The sequence below is a fragment of the Lagenorhynchus albirostris genome, chromosome X, assembly GCF_949774975.1.
Source record: "Lagenorhynchus albirostris chromosome X, mLagAlb1.1, whole genome shotgun sequence".
Lineage (NCBI taxonomy): Eukaryota > Metazoa > Chordata > Mammalia > Artiodactyla > Delphinidae > Lagenorhynchus > Lagenorhynchus albirostris.
Window position 1 is genome coordinate 66,523,013 of NC_083116.1, and position 18,089 is coordinate 66,541,101.

Sequence of the window (18,089 nt, forward strand, 5' to 3'; positions counted from 1 at the left end):
ATTCAGACTATGTATATATCCTGTTCTTTATCAAACTTCCACGCACTAGTTTTTGTATCCATTGATGATTTTTGCCTAAAAGAATTATTAGTATGAAAGTTGCAAAATGGTGATTTTCTAACTCTATCATTCCTTCCATATTTAATACTGAGTGTTCTACTATAAAGAGGAGTTTGATCTTCTCCCCTATTTATTTGTTCACTATCAGTGTGGATCCATGGATTCCATAGGTTATAATCCATTGCTATCATGATTTATTTTAATGCTCAATAGTCTCAGATGTTGTCAGTAGGATTCCCTTCAAGCTGGCTTATATGTCTTTTTCTGACGTCGCCATCATTTTTTTTGAGCACATCTTTATTTTCTGACACAAGGCTCATCTTGTACTTTCCCTGCCCCAGCACTGGAATCAACCATTTCCCTAAGGAGCCCCAATTTATTTCAGGGATGGCATTTAGCAACCTAGATTTGGCACTAGGTTTGCTCATTGATATTGGAGTGTCATTGCTTCTAGTCCTTCCTGTGAATAGAGCTAGGAATATATATCATGAATGATAAATTTATACAAATACTTCCAATTCCAGTCCAACCCCCAAAAGTTCTCTTTTACTTTCCCTCATTTCATATTTGTATCTCCCTTCTTACACAGTGAGAATCCTGGCTCTCAACATCAGTGTTTTTACATATTACATTATACACAATATATTTTCAGAATTGCTTTGCTCATATCACTATGAAAAAGAAATCTATCTAGTAGAGTTTAAGATTTGCTTGTAGTTGTGTTTTTTTCTTTAGACTAATGGTATGTAATCAAGGTACTGTGTTCATAAATTTTTCAGATTAGTTATTTTTTTTAGTGTGTTTTTTTTCATTTGAAATAGAGCTGTGCTCCCTTTTTTCTGTTTGTATTCAATTTCAGTTTTTTAACCCATTCTTACTGATGTGATTTTTAAATGTTTAACTTATTTTTTAAATTGTGGTAAAATATACATAACATAAAATTTAGCATTTTAACCATTTTAAAGTGTATAGTTCAGTGGTATTAAGTACATTCACATTGTTGTACAACTATCACCACCATCCATCTCCAGAACTTTTTTCATCTTGCAAAACCATATGATTTGCTTTTATATTTTATTTTTAAAATATTAACATTATTTCAAAAGTCAAAACTATACAAACTGGTGTACTTAGAGAAGTGTCATTCCCTCATAACTTTTCTACTCCATTTTCTCCACCTTCTGTAGGTAACCAATTTCATTAGTTTCTGATTTAAGCTTTCTGTGTTTCCTTTTGCAAAATGGGCAAACATATATATTTTCTTATTTCCTCTTCTATTTTGTGTACTTAAAAAACTTACCTTAATTTTTTATTTGTTAAATTTACATGCAGTAAAATTCACTCTTTTTTAGTGTAGTCTTCTGAGTTTTGACAAATGCAAACAGTGTGTAACCACCCCAATAATTAAGGAGAGAAAGGCTGTATCCTCACAAAAAATCTCCTTGTGTGGCCCCTTTGTAGTCAGTCCCTCTCCCCACCTCCAGCCCCTGATAGTCACTGATCTGTTCTCTACCTTTCTAGAATGTCATATAAATGGAATCATATGGCATGTCTCAGTGTCCTTTTTTAAAAAATTTCTTACTACGAGTGTCTGTAAACGTTTTAATTTTTTACATATCTCTAGATCACATCTCTTCAGAAGCAACTATTCTCCCTTCCATACTCATCTCTTTGTCTCTCCAACTTAATGAAATTATTTTCCTCTCCGTGTGTTTCTCAGCAGGGCCTAAAAGAATGGTCATATGATATTCCACAGCATCAAAATAAATCCAAATTACATGCAATTGGTTTTGTTGGTGTTTTTCCTCTTGAGTATATTATTCTTCTCTATTATCCCAGTTTTACAACCCACAATGGTAAACAGAACTGGGCCAAATAAGTGGAAAGTTCTGCTATGTAGGATTTTTATTATTTTTTAGATAAGGGAACTGGATATTTAAGAAAACCGATTATGACACAAAAACTTTAAAAAGACAGAAGTGCTTTCTTACAACCTTAGTGCTGCGTCCATCCCTCAAACAAAAGAACGGCAAGTAAAAAAAAAATTTGCTGTCTATAACAGAAATTTAAGTACTTGTTGGTGCCTACCTAATAAACCTAAAGGTTTGCCATGAATAAACACTTTAGAATATAACTTTTGATGTCTGTTGTGTTCAGCACATGTGGCACAGTTCCTGGGACACACAAGGTATTCAACAAGCTCTTGTTCATTCACCTTTTAAAATATCCCTCAGTAACACTGTTTTTGCTTTCCTGCTTTTACCTATTTTTTGGCTGTGTTGGGTCTTCCTTGCTGTGTGCGGGCTTTCGCTAGGTGCGGTGAGCCTGGGCTACTCTTCGCTGCAGTGCGCAGGCTTCTCATTGTCCTGGCTTCTCTTGTTGCAGGGCACGGGCTCTAAGTGCGCAGGCTTCAGTATTTGTGGCTCGCGGGCTCAAGAGCTCAGGCTCAATAGTTGTGGCACACGGGCTTAGTTGCTCCACGGCATGTAGGATCTTCCCCGCCCAGGGCTCGAACCCGTGTTCTCCTCATTGGCAGGCGGATTCTTAACCACTGCCACCAGGGAAGCCCCAACTTTCTTTTTATTTTTTTATTTGAAATACTTTGGAGGCCAAATAAGGGACTTGGATAGCTCCTATCAATCACGTGGCTAGGTCCAATTTTTCTAGAATATTACACGAAAGAGGTGTTCAAAGAGTTCTAAAGAGTCTCCGGGAAAAAGTTTCTGTCGTAACAACCCTAAGCCAGCTTGGACGCTGAAAAGCCGCAATGCTTCACAACTGCGCACGCGTATTTGAAGAACCGCTAAGCCTGCCATCTTTACGTTTAATGAAAGGGGCGGTCCCTCATCCTTAGCGGACCAATGTAAAACCTCCAGATTGTCATTTTTCTATTGGCTAACAGAGACCAATTAGAAGTGAAACGTCTTTTAGCGGGCGTCTGGCTGTACAGCGCCCTGACGTAATGTGAGGGGACTACGGGCAGGGTTGAGCTGGACCAATGAGGAGGCGCGAGGGGGCTGGTTTGCCTGTTCTCACGCCCAACCCTCAGACCCAGCCCCAGGAAAGTTTCCCTTCTAGGAAGGAGAGAAGCGAACATGGCAGCGCGTTGGTGGCTTTGGTGCGTCTCTGCGACCGTAGCGGTGGCACTGCTGCTCGTTTACGGGATTCCCTCAGCCTCTGCCCAGAGAAAGAAGGAGGTGAGGACGCTGTTTCCAGCAACACGGGCTTCTCCCAACGAGTGGGGCTTGAGAGGGTCTGTTTTGTCCTTCCCGATTCCTTTTCCCCGCCGATTCTGTACCTTTGGCGGCTCCAATTCCGCCGTTTTTGGAATTGTGGGGTTCGCGAGAGAAGAAACTGTAATACCTTGTCTTCTGGGACTGTAGAGTCTGAGAGTGGGGTGGGGTAGGTGACAAGCTGGCTTCTATAGGCCTGTGGATGTACATAGCTACGAGTTTTGACACTTCTTTGAGTATGGGCCCCATCAGGTGGTGGCGGGAAGTTCGACTTTAGGTCCAAGGGGTAGAATATCTGAGTCTTTCTTCTGTCAGTAGATGTAACTCCCTTTTAGACGTGTGAGAACTATATATTTTGTAGCATTTTCACTTCAGGAATGAGAGGAGTAAACAGAAGAGCGGAGCTATGCCAAATTTATTTCATTGTCCAAATAATTGATTCAAAGCAAGTTACCGGAGTGAAGCTCTTAAACCATTTTCAATGGTTTACCAAATATCAAGCGCGCCAGGCGCTGTTGTGAGAAGCTTAGTGTATATAAGTGAACAAAACTAAGATTCCTCCTCGTGGAATTTACTGACTTTGGCAAGTGGAGGAGATACAGTATTCTTTACTCACCATTAAGCAATCCAAGCTGAGGAATTTTAACATTGTTGTTTTGAAACATGTGTAGAGCCGTATGCTCTTAGAGCTTTACAGATTACTAGCAATTCTTTATGCTCTCTAATTTTATAAATAAGGAAACCCAAGTCCTAAACTTACACAGTTAACTGTTGCAGAACAAGGACTGAAATCCTAGGTCAGTCCGTCTTATGCTATTTCCTGTACATTCTGTGCCTCCTTCTAGTACACGATACCTGTACAGTCACTTTTAAAATGCCATTTAAACATCTCCGATGCTTGTCAACTTGAGCTGAATTTAAGAGAACCTACCTTCTCTGTTTTTGAATATGTGTACTATTCCATAAGAAAAAAAATAAGCTAGCATATTAAAACGAGTTAATTAATAGATTGGCAAAAAGTAAAATTAAAAATATACAATTTTCAAAGTAATGGTGAAATGAGCAGGCTCATACACTGGAACTAGAAATCTATGTGCTTTTTTAGGAGGGTTCCAAGCCATTTTTACGTGGAAAACAAGATGTAAAGCAATACATAGTTTTATATTCTAGAGGCCTTTTATGTTTATATATATATATATATATATATATAAGTGTATATATATAGAGAGAGAAACCTTTGTAAGGATATACAACAGTGGATATCTCTGGGTAGTTGGGATTGTTCATTAGGGGAACACTGTAACTTTTTACCTTATATGTTGGTATTGTCTAAATTTCTACAACCACCATTTTTTAATAAAACAGTGAAAAATGTTAAAAACTAGTATTTCTACCAGTTAAATTATTTATTCATTTAACCTCTCACTAAACTAGAAGCAGAAGAGCCTAGCAGGGGATAGATTACTTTCAAAAGGAATTAGCAATGAATTATGTACTTGATTTTTTATTTTTTAAACATCTTTATTGGAGTATAATTGCTTTACAATGGTGTGTTAGTTTCTGCTTTATACCAAAGTGAATCAGTTATACATATGACCCCATATCTCTTCCCTCTTGCATCTCCCTCCCTCCCACCCTCCCTATCCCACCCCTCTAGGTGGTCACAAAGCACCGAGCTGATCTCCCTGTGCTATGTGGCTGTTTCCCACTAGCTATCTATTTTACGTTTGGTAGTGTATATATGTCCATGCCACTCTCTCACTTTGTCCCAGCTTACCCTTCCCCCTCCCCGTGTCCTCAAGTCCATTCTCTAGGAGGTCTGTGTCTTTGTTCCCGTCTTGCCCCTAGGTTCTTCATGACCTTTTTGGTTTTTTTAGATTCCATATATATGTGTTAGCATACGGTATTTGTTTTTCTCTTTCTGACTTACTTCACTCTGTATGACAGACTCTAGGTCCATCCACCTCAGTACAGATAACTCAATTTTGTTTCTTTTTTATGGCTGAGTAATATTCCATTGTATATATGTGCCACATCTTCTTTATCCATTCATCTGTTGATGGACACTTAGGTTGCTTCCATGTCCTGGCTATTGTAAATAGTGCTGCAGTGAACATTGTGGTACATGAGTCTTTTTGAATTATGGTGTTCTCAGGGTATATGCTCAGTAGTGGGATTGCTGGGTCATATGGTAGTTCTATTTGTAGTTTTTTAAGGAACCTCCATACTGTTCTCCATAGTGGCTGTATCAATTTACATTCCCACCAACAGTGCAAGAGGGTTCCCTTTTCTCCACACCCTCTCTTGCAATTATTGTTTGTAAATTTTTTGATGATGGCCATTCTGACCAGTGTGAGATGATATCTCATTGTAGTTTTGATTTGTATTTCTCTAATGATTAATAATGTTTTATGTACTTTAAAATTGTTAACACGGTGGATTTTATGTTACGTGCATTTTATCTCAATAAAAAAATGTTTTTAAGGAATCAGATTCTAACTCCCTTCCCATCATGCCACTGTTCAAGACCCTTATCGCTCTTGCAAATCTCTTGCCATAACTGCCTAACTGGTCATCCTTGAACTCATCCTTCATAGTGTTGCCAGAGATGCTAAGGTAAAAAACTGACAACCGAAAGGTTAAAATAACCTATTTTGCAAAGTATAAAAGGACTCCTGTGGTCTGTCCCTGGTCTGCTTTTTCCAGGCTCATCTCAATTCAAGCTCCGCCCTCTACTGGCCGCATGGCTTGCGGGATCTTAGTTCTCCCACCAGGGATTGAACCCTTGCCCCGGCAGTGAGAGTGCCGAGTCCTAACCACTGGACTGCCAGGGAATTCCTGCCTTGATCTTTCTATACTCTCTTGCAAGTATCTATACTTGCTGGAGTATCTCCCTTCTTCTCCCTCACCCCACTCCCTCATTCACCTGAGGGTTCCTACTCTTCAACTCTTAGCTCAAACATTACCTTCCTTCTCAACTAAGCTTTTCCTGGTTCCCCTAGGTGAATTGAGATGAATTCAGCACATTGTATTGTCATTGTTTATATACCAGTCTTTCCCATTAGACTGTGAGCATCTTGAATACAGACACTTTTGTTTAACTGAGGTATAGTTGATTTACAATATTATATGAGTTTCAAGTGTACAACATGGCTATTCACCATTTTTAAAGATTATACTCCATTTATAGTTATTATAAAATATTGGTTATGAATACAGACACTTTTAAATTAATTCTTTTCACACCTAGCAGTATCTGTCAATAAACATCTAATTAATTAATTAATTAACTGTGTACATATAAAGTCAGCAATCTGTTCTTTCACTTGAGGGTTTGTTTAGGTTTCACAATCTAAAATTGGATTTTCTCATCAGCAAACAAGGAACAAACATAGGCTGGTAAAGTTGGTTTCGTTTTTATACCTTTCCCCTGTAACTGAGCATGTTTTGGACTTTTAAATAATGAGATTACTGTGATACTACTTAGAGACAGTTTAAAAATATAGACGTTCTGTTGCAAAAGGCTTACAATTTTTGAAAACATTATTGTTAAAAAATCCCAGGTCTATCCACCATAGTAGATTTGACTTTAAATGGTAGGATAATGTATGATCTTATAATCTAAGTATTATGTTTTAAAAGACACCTCTCCTGTATAACTGAGTCACTTTGCTGTACAGCAGTAATTAGCACAACTTTGTAAATCAACTACACTTCAATTAAAAAAAAATAGAGGGCTTCTCTGGAGGCGCAGTGGTTAAGAATCTGCCTGCCAATGCAGGGGACACAGGTTTGAGCTCTGGTCCGGGAAGATCCCACATGCCGCGGAGCAACTAAGCCTGTGGACCACAACTACTGAGCCTGAGCTCTAGAGCCTGAGAGCCGCAACTACTGAGCCTGTGTGCCTAGAGCCCGTGCTCCGCAACAAGAGAAACCACCAAAATGAGAAGCCCAAGCACCGCAACGGAGAGTAGCCCCTGCTTGCCACAACTAGAGAAAGCCTGCGTGCAGCAATGAAGACCCAATGCAGCCAAAAATAAATAAATTAAATAAATAAATTTATTTAAAAAAATAGAGAAGAACAACAAAAAAAGACACCTCTCCTAAATGAATATAATTAAAAATCACTCAAGTTCTTCATAGTTGTCTGTTGTTAAATGAAATGCTACCCTACTTATCGGATTACTTACACTCGTAACAGTGTTTTCACTGGAACATTGACTTATTCTCTAATATTTATTCAATGCCTTCTACATGTCATGCACTATGGTTTACATGCATTATCTCTAATCCTCACAATAACCCTGCAGAGTATTAGCCCTTTTTGAAAGGTGAGGAAACTGACACTGAGCAAGAGAGACGTTGGGGGTTTGCCTAAAGAAGCACAGCTGTAGAGGCTGAGCTGGGATTCTACCCCTTGTCTGACTCCAAATCGTATGCTCTCTGCTAGGCCACAAAGGCTTATTTTGCAGTGACTTATTTTATTTTTATGGTGAATTATTTCCCCCTCTGGTAGAAAGAAAGTTGCTTATTCTTGCAACTGGTGTCATTTTAGGGAGGCAGCATGATAAAAATGAAAAGGCATGGTCTTTGACAAAATTATCCATATCTCAAGACTTCCCTGGTGGTCCAGTGGGTAAGACTCTGAGCTCCCAATGGAGGGGGCCTGAGTTCGATCCCTGGTCGGAGAACTAGATCCCGCATGCATGCCGCAACTAAGAGTCCGCATGCCACAACTAAAGATCCCACATGATGCAAGGAAGATCCTGCATGCTGCAACTAAGACACGGTACAGCGAAAATAAATATTTAAAAAAAATAATTGACAATTCTTCACTTGTAAAAAATTATCCATATTTCTTGATCTACTTCTGGGAATCTCTAATAGAATGGAAAAGAGTGTCGTTTTTTTTCTTTTCTTTGGCCACACTGTGTGGCTTGTGGGATATTAGTTCCCTGACCAGGGATCGAACCTGGGCCCTGTGAGTGAAAGACCTGAGTCCAAACCACCAGATAGCCAGGGAATTCCCTGGAAAAGAATGAATGCACAAAGCATACTGAAACATTAAAAAATGGTCTTAATAATGCTAGGGTGGCAGATAGTTTTCCTCCCGTTTGCTCAGTTTTCAAAAAATTGTGTAAAATTTTAAAGATCATGTATGTTAATGCAACCCAAGTGATCTTTAGCAAGTTACTCTGAGTCTCATTTTCCTTATCAGTAGAATGGGAAAATGCCTATCTTCTTTTGTATTGTGAGAATTAAAGGAGATGAGGGCTGTAAAGTGCCTAATGCAGTACCTGGTATGTAGAAGACATTAGATGAATATTATTGATAGAAAATAAAATAAGCTTGTGTTCCTCTGCAGTATAAAATATTTTTCAATTGATCTTTTTATATTGTTTTTATGAAGCTTATTCAGAAAATAAAATTATCTGCATATTTTGACAAGGCAGGCAATTATTGGAAAAAACTTCTGTATTCTTTGACATTGCTTTGAGAAGTGATGCATGAAAGTATCACATGCGCAAAACCCCAGCAATTACTTAGAAAATACCTTATTACCAAGAACAAAAGGCTCAGTAGCATTGCAAAACAAACAAATTGAGACATCCTCCAAAAATAAACATCAAGGAGAGGGGACAGTGGTATATTTTAGCCCTGTGCAAGAAGTATGTGAACTGAGAATGGAGCAGATAGCATTTAAGGATTACAGATACTCTCTTCTCTGTTCACTGTCTTTCTCCTTCAGTCATTATCTGCCAATTATGTTTCCAGGTCTGTTCAGTCTCACTTGTAATTTAAGGATGGAGTTGAAAATTTATTCCTTAACCAGGAATTTTTTAAACTAACATTTGTAGGCTAGTGGATTATTAAGAAAGCTAAAAATATCAAGAATTTTTATGAATAAACCCTGATGGTCTAGAACACAGATATAATGAAATAAGTTTTGGGGGAAAGGGAGGTGCATTTTAGAGGAATTCAGACTGTTGATGCTTAGCTTTATTACTTCTGAAATTCAAAAGTAATCATAATGGCAGCATCAGAATTTAGATTTAAATTATAGTGGATTCCTATATACCAGGGGTCCCCAACCCCCGGGCCACAGACTGGTACCGGTCCGTGGCCTGTTAGGAACCGGGACTCACAGCAGGGGCTGAGCGGCGGGCCGCCGGGCGGGCGAGCGAAATACAACCGCTCCTGATTGCTCGCATTACCGCCAGAGCTCCACCTCCTGTCAGATCAGCGGGGGCATTAGATTCTCATAGGAGTGCGAACCCTACTGTGAACCGCGCATGCAAGGGAGCTAGGTTGCGCACACCTTATGAGAATCTAATGCCTGATGATCTGAGGTGGAGCTGAGGCGTTGATGCTCTGCAAATACAGATTATCATTAGCAGAGAGCTTTGACTGTACGGAGACCATAATAAATCAATTGCTTGCAAACTCATATCAAAACCCTATCAGTGAGTGGCAAGGGAAAACAAGCTCAGGGCTCCCACTGATTCTGCATTATGGTGAGCTGTATAATTATTTCATTATATATTACAATGTAATAATAATAGAAATAAAGTGCACAATAAATGTAATGCACTTAAATCATCCCGAAACCATCCTCCGCCACCCCGTCCATGGAAAAACTGTTCCACGAAACCAGTACCCGGTGCCGAAAAGATTGGGGACCACTGACTGCTATATGCTATCTTTGCTGAGTGATATTTAGTGATAATAGGAAAATTTGTAGTTGTTAAGGCTTAATCTATTTTGCTAGAGCTAATTGGGATACATATTATGCAAGCAAGTAGAATAAAGTTAAATTAGTGCAGTGTTGTGTTACTGCACTTTCTTGGTCCTCTTAATCCCTTGTAGTCCTAAAATTTTCATCGTACTTGATTATTACTAACAGAATTAGAGATATTAATTGACTTCCTGTTAGTGGGATTATTTTGTGGCCATAATAATTTAAATGCTTCAAGAGAAGAGAAAGATTTTAAGCTTACTTAACTTTGTTGGTAAGCATTATATTTTAATTGTGAATATTATTACTCTTCTTTTTGTTTTATTTAAATAGTTGAAAGTAGAGTAATGTACTCCAAGAAGGGGAGATATCAATTGATTGTGAAAGTCTTTGCTTATAAATTTAATGTTTTTTCATAGTAAACTTTTATTTTGTTTTAAATAAATATATCCAGTGCAAATTTTAAGACTGGATGGGTATATTTTCTCAAATGTTTTTTAAAACTGTAGTGGAAAAAGTATTTGCAGTAGGAGTTGTTTCCAAATCAATTACTTTTTTGAGTTGAGCTCACTTGATAAACCTCCTACCTTTATGTACTATAGTCCCTGGAAAATATCTTTCCTACTAACAACTTTAAAGTATTAAATAGTAAATAGAAGGGCCTGAAGGTCACAGGTGATATATTAATCCTTTACTTTTGAAGGTTATGACTTTGGAAGATAAAGGAATATTTAGAGAGTGAATAGTGGGACTTAGTGTAGAGCCTATAGAGAAACAAAATTTTTATTTCTAAGGCATAGCTTTCAGTACCCAAACAATGGGCTCTTGACAACGAATAAGAGGCATCCTAAGGAAGAAGGTTCTTCAGTACTAGCGATTTACTCCGATCAAGAAAACTTTTAACTCAAATGTGAAAAAAGAGAAATTCCTTTATAAAATCATATAACAGAAGAGACAAAAGAAGACTAGTGAAAGAAGTGTCTAGGAATTATTAAGGTGTTTTATATATATATATATTTAACATCTTTATTGGAGTATAATTGCTTTACAATGGTGTGTTAGTTTCTGCTTTATAACAAAGTGAATCAGTTATACATATACATATGTTCCCATATCTCTTCCCCCTTGCATCTCCCACCCTCCCACCCTCCCTATCCCACTCCTCTAGGTGTCACAAAGCACCGAGCTGATCTCCCTGTGCTATGCGGCTGCTTCCCACTAGCTATCTATTTTAAGTTTCATAGTGTATATATGTCCATGCCACTCTCTCACTTTGTCCCAGCTTACCCTTCCCCCTCCCCATATCTTCAAGTCCATTCTCTAGTAGGTCTGTGTCTTTATTCCCATCTTGCCCCTAGGTTCTTCATGACCTTTTTTTTCCCCTTAGATTTCATATATATGTGTTAGCATATGGTATTTGTTTTTCTCTTTCTGACTTACTTTGTATGACAGACTCTAGGTCCATCCACCTCAGTACAAATAACTCAATTTTGTTTCTTTTTTATGGCTGAGTAATATTCCATTGTATATATGTGCCACATCTTCTTTATCCATTCATCTGTTGATGGACACTTAGGTTGCTTACATGTCCTGACTATTGTAAATAGTGCTGCAATGAACATTATGGTACATGACTCTTCTTGAATTATGGTGTTCTCAGGGTATATGCCCAGTAGTGAGATTGCTGGGTCATATGGTAGTTCTATTTGTAGTTTTTTAAGGAACCTCCATACTGTTCTCCATAGTGGCTGTATCAATTTACATTCCCACCAACAGTGCAAGAGGGTTCCCTTTTCTCCACACCCTCTCCAGCATTTATTGTTTCTAAATTCTTTGATGATGGCCATTCTGACGGGTGTGAGATGATATCTCATTGTAGTTTTGATTTGCATTTCTCTAATGATTAATGATGTTGAGCATTCTTTCATGTGTTTGTTGGCCATCTGTATATCTTCTTTGGAGAAATGTCTATTTAGGTCTTCTGCCCATTTTTGGATTGGGTTGTTTGTTTTTTTGATATTGAGCTGCATGAGCTGCTTGTAAATTCTGGAGATTAATCCTTTGTCAGTTACTTCATTTGCAAATATTTTCTCCCATTCTGAGGGTTGTCTTTTGGTCTTCTTTATGGTTTCCTTTGCTGTGCAGAAGCTTTTAAGTTTTATTAAGTCCCATTTGTTTACTTTTGTTTTTATTTCCATTTCTCTAGGAGGTGGGTCAAAAAGGATCTTGCTGTGATTTGTGTCATAGAGTGTTCTGCCTATGTTTTCCTCTAAGAGTTTGATAGTGTCTGGCCTTACATTTAGGTCTTTAATCCATTTTGAGCTTATTTTGGTGTATGGTGTTAGGGAGTGTTCTAATTTCACACTTTTCCATGTAGCTGTCCAGTTTTCCCAGCACCACTTATTGAAGAGGCTGTCTTTTCTCCACTGTATATTCTTGCCTCCTTTATCAAAGAGAAGGTGACCATATGTGCGTGGGTTTATCTCTGGGCTTTCTATCCTGTTGCATTGATCTCTATTTCTGTTTTTGTGCCAGTGCCATACTGTCTTGATTACTGTAGCTTTGTAGTATAGTCTGAAGTCAGGGAGCCTGATTCCTCCAGCTCCGTTTTTCTTTCTCAAGATTGCTTTGACTATTTGGGGTCTTTTGCGTTTCCATAAAATTGTGAATTTTTTTGTTCTAGTTCTGTGAAAAATGCCAGTGGTAGTTTGATAGGGATTGCATTGAATCTGTAGATTGCTTTGGGTATTAGAGTCAATTTCACGATGTTGATTCTTCCAATCCAAGAACATGGTATATCTCTCCATCTATTTGTGTCATCTTTAATTTCTTTCATCAGTGTCTTATAATTTTCCGCTTACAGGTCTTTTGTCTCCTTAGGTAGGTTTATTCCTAGATAAGGTGTTATATTTGAGTTATCTAGAATATATCACATTCTTCAACCATTTCAGGAAGATCAGGTGGTGGTTTATTTTTAGGAATGGTGTATTTTTTCCTGTTGTGTATAATTTGAATTGCTTAATGTTTATTTAATTTCCCTGTGTAATTGCATAGAAATTATATAAGACGTAGTCCTTACCCATAAGAATTAAAATGTAGAGCAGTAGTACTCAAACTTCAGTGTATAAAGAATCACTTGGGGAACTCCCCTGGTGGTGCAGTGGTTAAGAATCCACCTACCAATGCAGGGGACATGGGTTTGATCCCTGATCCGGGAAGATCCCACGAGTCGTGGAGCAACTAAGCCTGTGTGCCACAACTACCGAGCCTGCGCTCTAGAGCCTGCGAGCCACAACTCCTGAGCCCGCGCACCACGACTACTGAAGTCCGTGCACCTAGAACCCGTGCTCCGCAGCAAGAGAAGCCACCGCAATGAGAAGCCCATGCACGTGGCCCCCGCTCACCACAACTAGGGAAAGCCTGCGCACAGCAACAAAGACCCAATGCAGCCAAAAATAAATAAATAAAATAAATAAATTTTTAAAAAAGGAATCACTTGGGGTACATGTTAAAATTCCATATTCCTGGAATCCACCAGAAGCTAAAGAGCCCCCCAGGAAGAGAAAGGGAAATCAGCCTTGATTAAAGATTTAAAGGCATCAGAGGTGGTAAGTGATGCAGTATCTCACAACAACAGCCCTCAATGGCCAGTGAAAAAAGACTAACAGGAACTGAAGCCTTATAGCAGATTATTACCAACTGATTTCAATTGTTTTTCCCATAGCCCAGGCTGTTCCAGACATTGCGACTGCAACTGAATCTATTACACAGACTGATGACAAGTGGTATGCAGTCTTAGACATCACTAACACCTTCTGTGCCATCTTACTGATATTTGAGGATCAAGGTCAGTTCATTTTCAGGTAGCAAGGTCTCCTATATATGTTTATAGTATTCTCTAGGGGTACCTAAGGTCCCGTGCCATTTGCTACCAGTTGGTGAGTCAGGATTTAGCATAAGTTCCTCTACCCTTCCATGTTTAAAGCTTTCACTATATGGATGATGCCTTGTTGGCAAGTAAAAGCCTCAGCCTCAATGACCTTGGTGGTGGTGCTCTCATACTACAGAGGTAGCCAGGAGCAGTAGCTGATAAACCCGACGAAATCCAAGGGCCTGCTCACCAAGCAAAGTTCCTTGGGACTAAGGGAATGGATTTATAATGCTCAATTCCTGTTGTGGTCATGGAAAAACGGCTGTCTCTTTGGCCCACCAAACCAAACAGGAAACCCAGCACCTTATTGGACATTTTTGGGTATTGGAGACAGTATGTGGCTCACTCAGGCATGCTGCTTGGTCTTTTTTATCAGCTAACCCTGCTAATCAGCATCCTTTGAGTAAGGCTTATGTAGATCTACTGAATCAAATTTACTGGAGGATGAAACCTAGAAGTCTGCACTTTTAACAGGCTCCTTTATACTAGCCACACTTTGAGAAACATGGACCTAGTAAGTGTATTATCCATTATGCTAAGGGCTTGCTCTGGGAAGTTTTGATTTACTTTATCACCAAGTTTTTCTTTTACATTGTGTTCCGATCGGTAATTAATAAAAATAGTTTTGAATACATAATAAGATTATAAAAGCTTAAATCAGACTGTGAAAATCCTTTTCAGTTTAGAACAGTGGTTCTCAAGAGGGAGTGGGGAATTTTACTTCCCAAGGGTTATCTGGCAATGTCTGGAGACATTTTTGGTTATTGCCAGCTGGTGATGCTACTGGCATCTAATAGGTAGAGGTCAGGGATGCTGCTCAACATGCAATGTGCAGGACAGCTCCCCACAAAAGAATTATCTGGCCCAAGATGTCAGTTACCCTGCTGCTGAGAAACCTTGGTTTAGAATGATCTGTTTGAATCCTAGCTCTGTGTCTTACTATGGCACTTTGGCCAAGTTGCTTAACCTCTCTGATCCTGTTTACTCAACATTTAAATGAACTAAAAATAGAGTATTTAACCTCATAGTGTTGTTCTGAGGATTGAATTAAATACTCATTCTATAAGGAGAGAAGTTGCTGCCTGACACATACGTACTAAGCATTCCAAATAGTAACTGCTATTTTCTCCATAAAATCAAGATGGGCTTACTTTAATATATATTAAAATGTTAAAAGATTAGGTCATTGTGAATAAGGATTATAGCTTCTAATTATCATGTCCCAAGCTATGTTCATGTACTTTTATTGTAAAAGTTTAAAACTAGTTCATTTTAAAAAAAATGAACTGAGAAAGTAACCTAATTAATTGCCTCGGTAATAAGCAGTCTTTTGAGGTAATAATCCCATTTATAAGAGCTTTAAAGAGAATTTGTAATTCCTTTGAACTAATTTCTTCTACTTGATAAGTTACTTGGGGATTGTATAGCCAGAAATCTGGTCTTTCCAGTCTGTTAATAAACAAGAAGAGGAATATAATACATTTTTTACATAGACCTATTCAAGACTTTGTTTAAGAAGACTCCACATGTTTACCACTAATTCAAAGCACATACATTTGTTTTATTGGAATGATCATATATCTATGTGGTTGAATAGAGATAGACTATTTGAAACTATACCTGTTACTGCTTTACATTTTTTTTTCTAAAAGAGCCCGAAATAGTATCTGTAGCCATGGTGAATAAAATAGGCAAATTATGTTTGAATTTGCTGGTAACTGTCAAATTTAATTTGAAAATATAACAGAATTAATGACTGCTTTAGAATATAGAATGCATATTTTCTGTGAACTAATATTGTTCTCTTAGCCAAGAGGATCATTAAGTCTGTATCGAATAATAAGAATTCATTTTTTAGAAAAACTGAGTTTAATTTATGCAGCCTTATTTTAAATCAAATATCCCTATTCTTGACAATTTTTGGTAACTAATTCTACTGCTAAAGATGAACTAGCCTCCACCCCTTGTTCCTTGTCCTATCTGCCTTCTAGTTCACTCTCTTCCACTGCCTTTACCACCAACCTGTTTCCTTTTTTTTAAAATTGAAGTATAGTTGATGTACAATGTTGTGTTAGTTTTAGATGTACAGCACAGTGATTCAGTTATACACATATGTATTCTTTTTCAGATTCTTTTCCCTTGTAGGTTATTACAAAATATTGAGTATAGTTCCCTGTGCTATACAGTAGGTCCTTGTTGGTTATCTATGTTATATATAGTACTGTGTATATGTTAATCCCAAATTCCTAATTTATCCCTCCCCCAACAACCTGTTTCCTATCATTCATTGTTCCACAAGTCTTGTTAATTATTTGTTATACCAGTCTTCTGCGAGTGTATATATTTCTCTGTGGGCTTATCAGAGACTATATTCATTTTTCCATGTGTAGCATATTCATTTTGTGGCTCTTACTGGAATTACTTTATATCTGCTACAAAACTATTTTTTATGCCATCTTTCTCTATTGTTCATAGAACTGTACTCAGGAAGTAAAATTTTTTTCAGTATTGCCTGAATTCAGGCATGCTTTAAAGGTAAATCATGCATTTTTAGAATCCATGTTATTGTTGCCTTCCTGAAATTAAAAAAAATCCCATTTCTATTAAGTGTTTATGTGTGTAATCGTCTTTTTTTCCTTATATGTTAATGATGCAAGTGAGTCCATTCCCAGCTGGGTTCTGTTAAATAGAAATTCAGTACACACTAACTGAATGCCTACTATATGGTAAAGTACTATGTGTGTCTGCTCTCTAGTAGCTAATAATCTAGAGAAGGAAACAGATATCAAATTGTCTTAGAATGATAAGTGCTATAACACAGGTAAAAAGTGTTGTGAAACATCTAGCAGGGGTGGGGGGATTAATATGCTTGTGTCCTGGTTCCTTGACCACCTAGGAAAACCATTTAGGGTCATTCAATTAAAACCCACTAAACCCACTAGACGTGCATTCTTTGAGAATTTTGTTGGGATGACTAAAGCCACAGAAGCCATTCTTATTGGTTCCAGGGATTATTTTTCTTAGCCTAAGTCTGAGGCAACTCATTTGCATTACTGACACCTATCTTTCAAAGAGTGCTATCTTTCTATTAGGTTCCTGATCCACTTCCCAACTGAAAAGGCACATCCTAGCATCTGTTCTTTGATGATTGAATTTAATGAGAAGGAACTATTTTTAAAGTTTGAATGCCAGTGCCCTGGCCAAACTTCAGTGTAAGTAATGGGAAATGTAATTGGTCAAATGCTTCTGAATAGTGAACCACTCCATGATTTCCCAGCCCTTTACAAACATATCCCTGTAAAGAAGAACAAAACCATAAATTAGCATTAACTCTGCATTGAGATTCTTCTGCACTTCTTTTTTTTTATCTTTTCCCATCTTCTTACTACTCTTGCAAAGTTTGAACATAAGGGTAGAGGTGAAGGGAAGGATAAATGAATATGATTGCGTTTATTTCAAACTGAAATTCTCATTGACTAACCATGCTTCTCTTCCATTGCCTCATTGATGACTGGCTTTTAAAAAGAAACAAACAAAATGTAGCTCTTTCTTTGTGTAGACGTAAATTTTCATTTCTCCGAGTTAAATGTTTGGGAGTGCAGTTGCTGGATTGTATGGTTAGTGTATATTTTACTTAATTTTTTTTAACATCTTTGTTGGAGTATAATTGCTTTACAATGGTGTGCTTGCTTAATTTTTTTGTTTGTTTTTTTGTTTTGTTTTGTTTTGTTTTGTTTTGCGGTACGCGGGCCTCTCACTGTTGTGGCCTCTCCTGTTGCGGAGCACAGGCTCCGGACACGCAGGCTCAGCGGCCATGGCTCAAGGGCCCAGCCGCTCCGCGGCATGTAGGATCTTCCCGGACTGGGGCACGAACCCGTATCCCCTTCATCGGCAGGCGGACTCTCAACCACTGCGCCACCAGGGAAGCCCTGCTTGCTTAATTTTTTAAAGAAACTGCCAAACTGTTTTTCGGAGTGACTGTACCATGGTACATTCCCACCAAAAATGTATGAGAGACCCAGTTTCTCTACGTCCTCGCCAGAATTTGGTACTGTCGCTATATTTTGTTTTAGTAACGGGTGTGTAGTAATAGCTCATTGTGCTCTTAATTTGCATTTCTGTAACGGCT

General features: G+C 38.1%; 1 protein-coding gene across 2 annotated transcripts in view; it reads left to right on the forward strand.

Moving 5' to 3' along the window:
- Positions 1–3,106: 3,106 nt before the first annotated feature.
- Positions 3,107–18,089, forward strand: part of MAGT1 (magnesium transporter 1) — a 47,743-nt gene continuing 32,760 nt past the window's right edge. Inside the window, exon 1 of one of the 2 annotated variants that reach the window (XM_060138172.1) lies at positions 3,107–3,257. In XM_060138172.1, coding sequence (XP_059994155.1) covers positions 3,156–3,257 — 102 coding nt within the window. In that variant the 5' untranslated portion in view covers positions 3,107–3,155. The remainder of the gene's footprint in view (positions 3,258–18,089) is intronic. The other variant, XM_060138173.1, reaches the window with a different exon arrangement.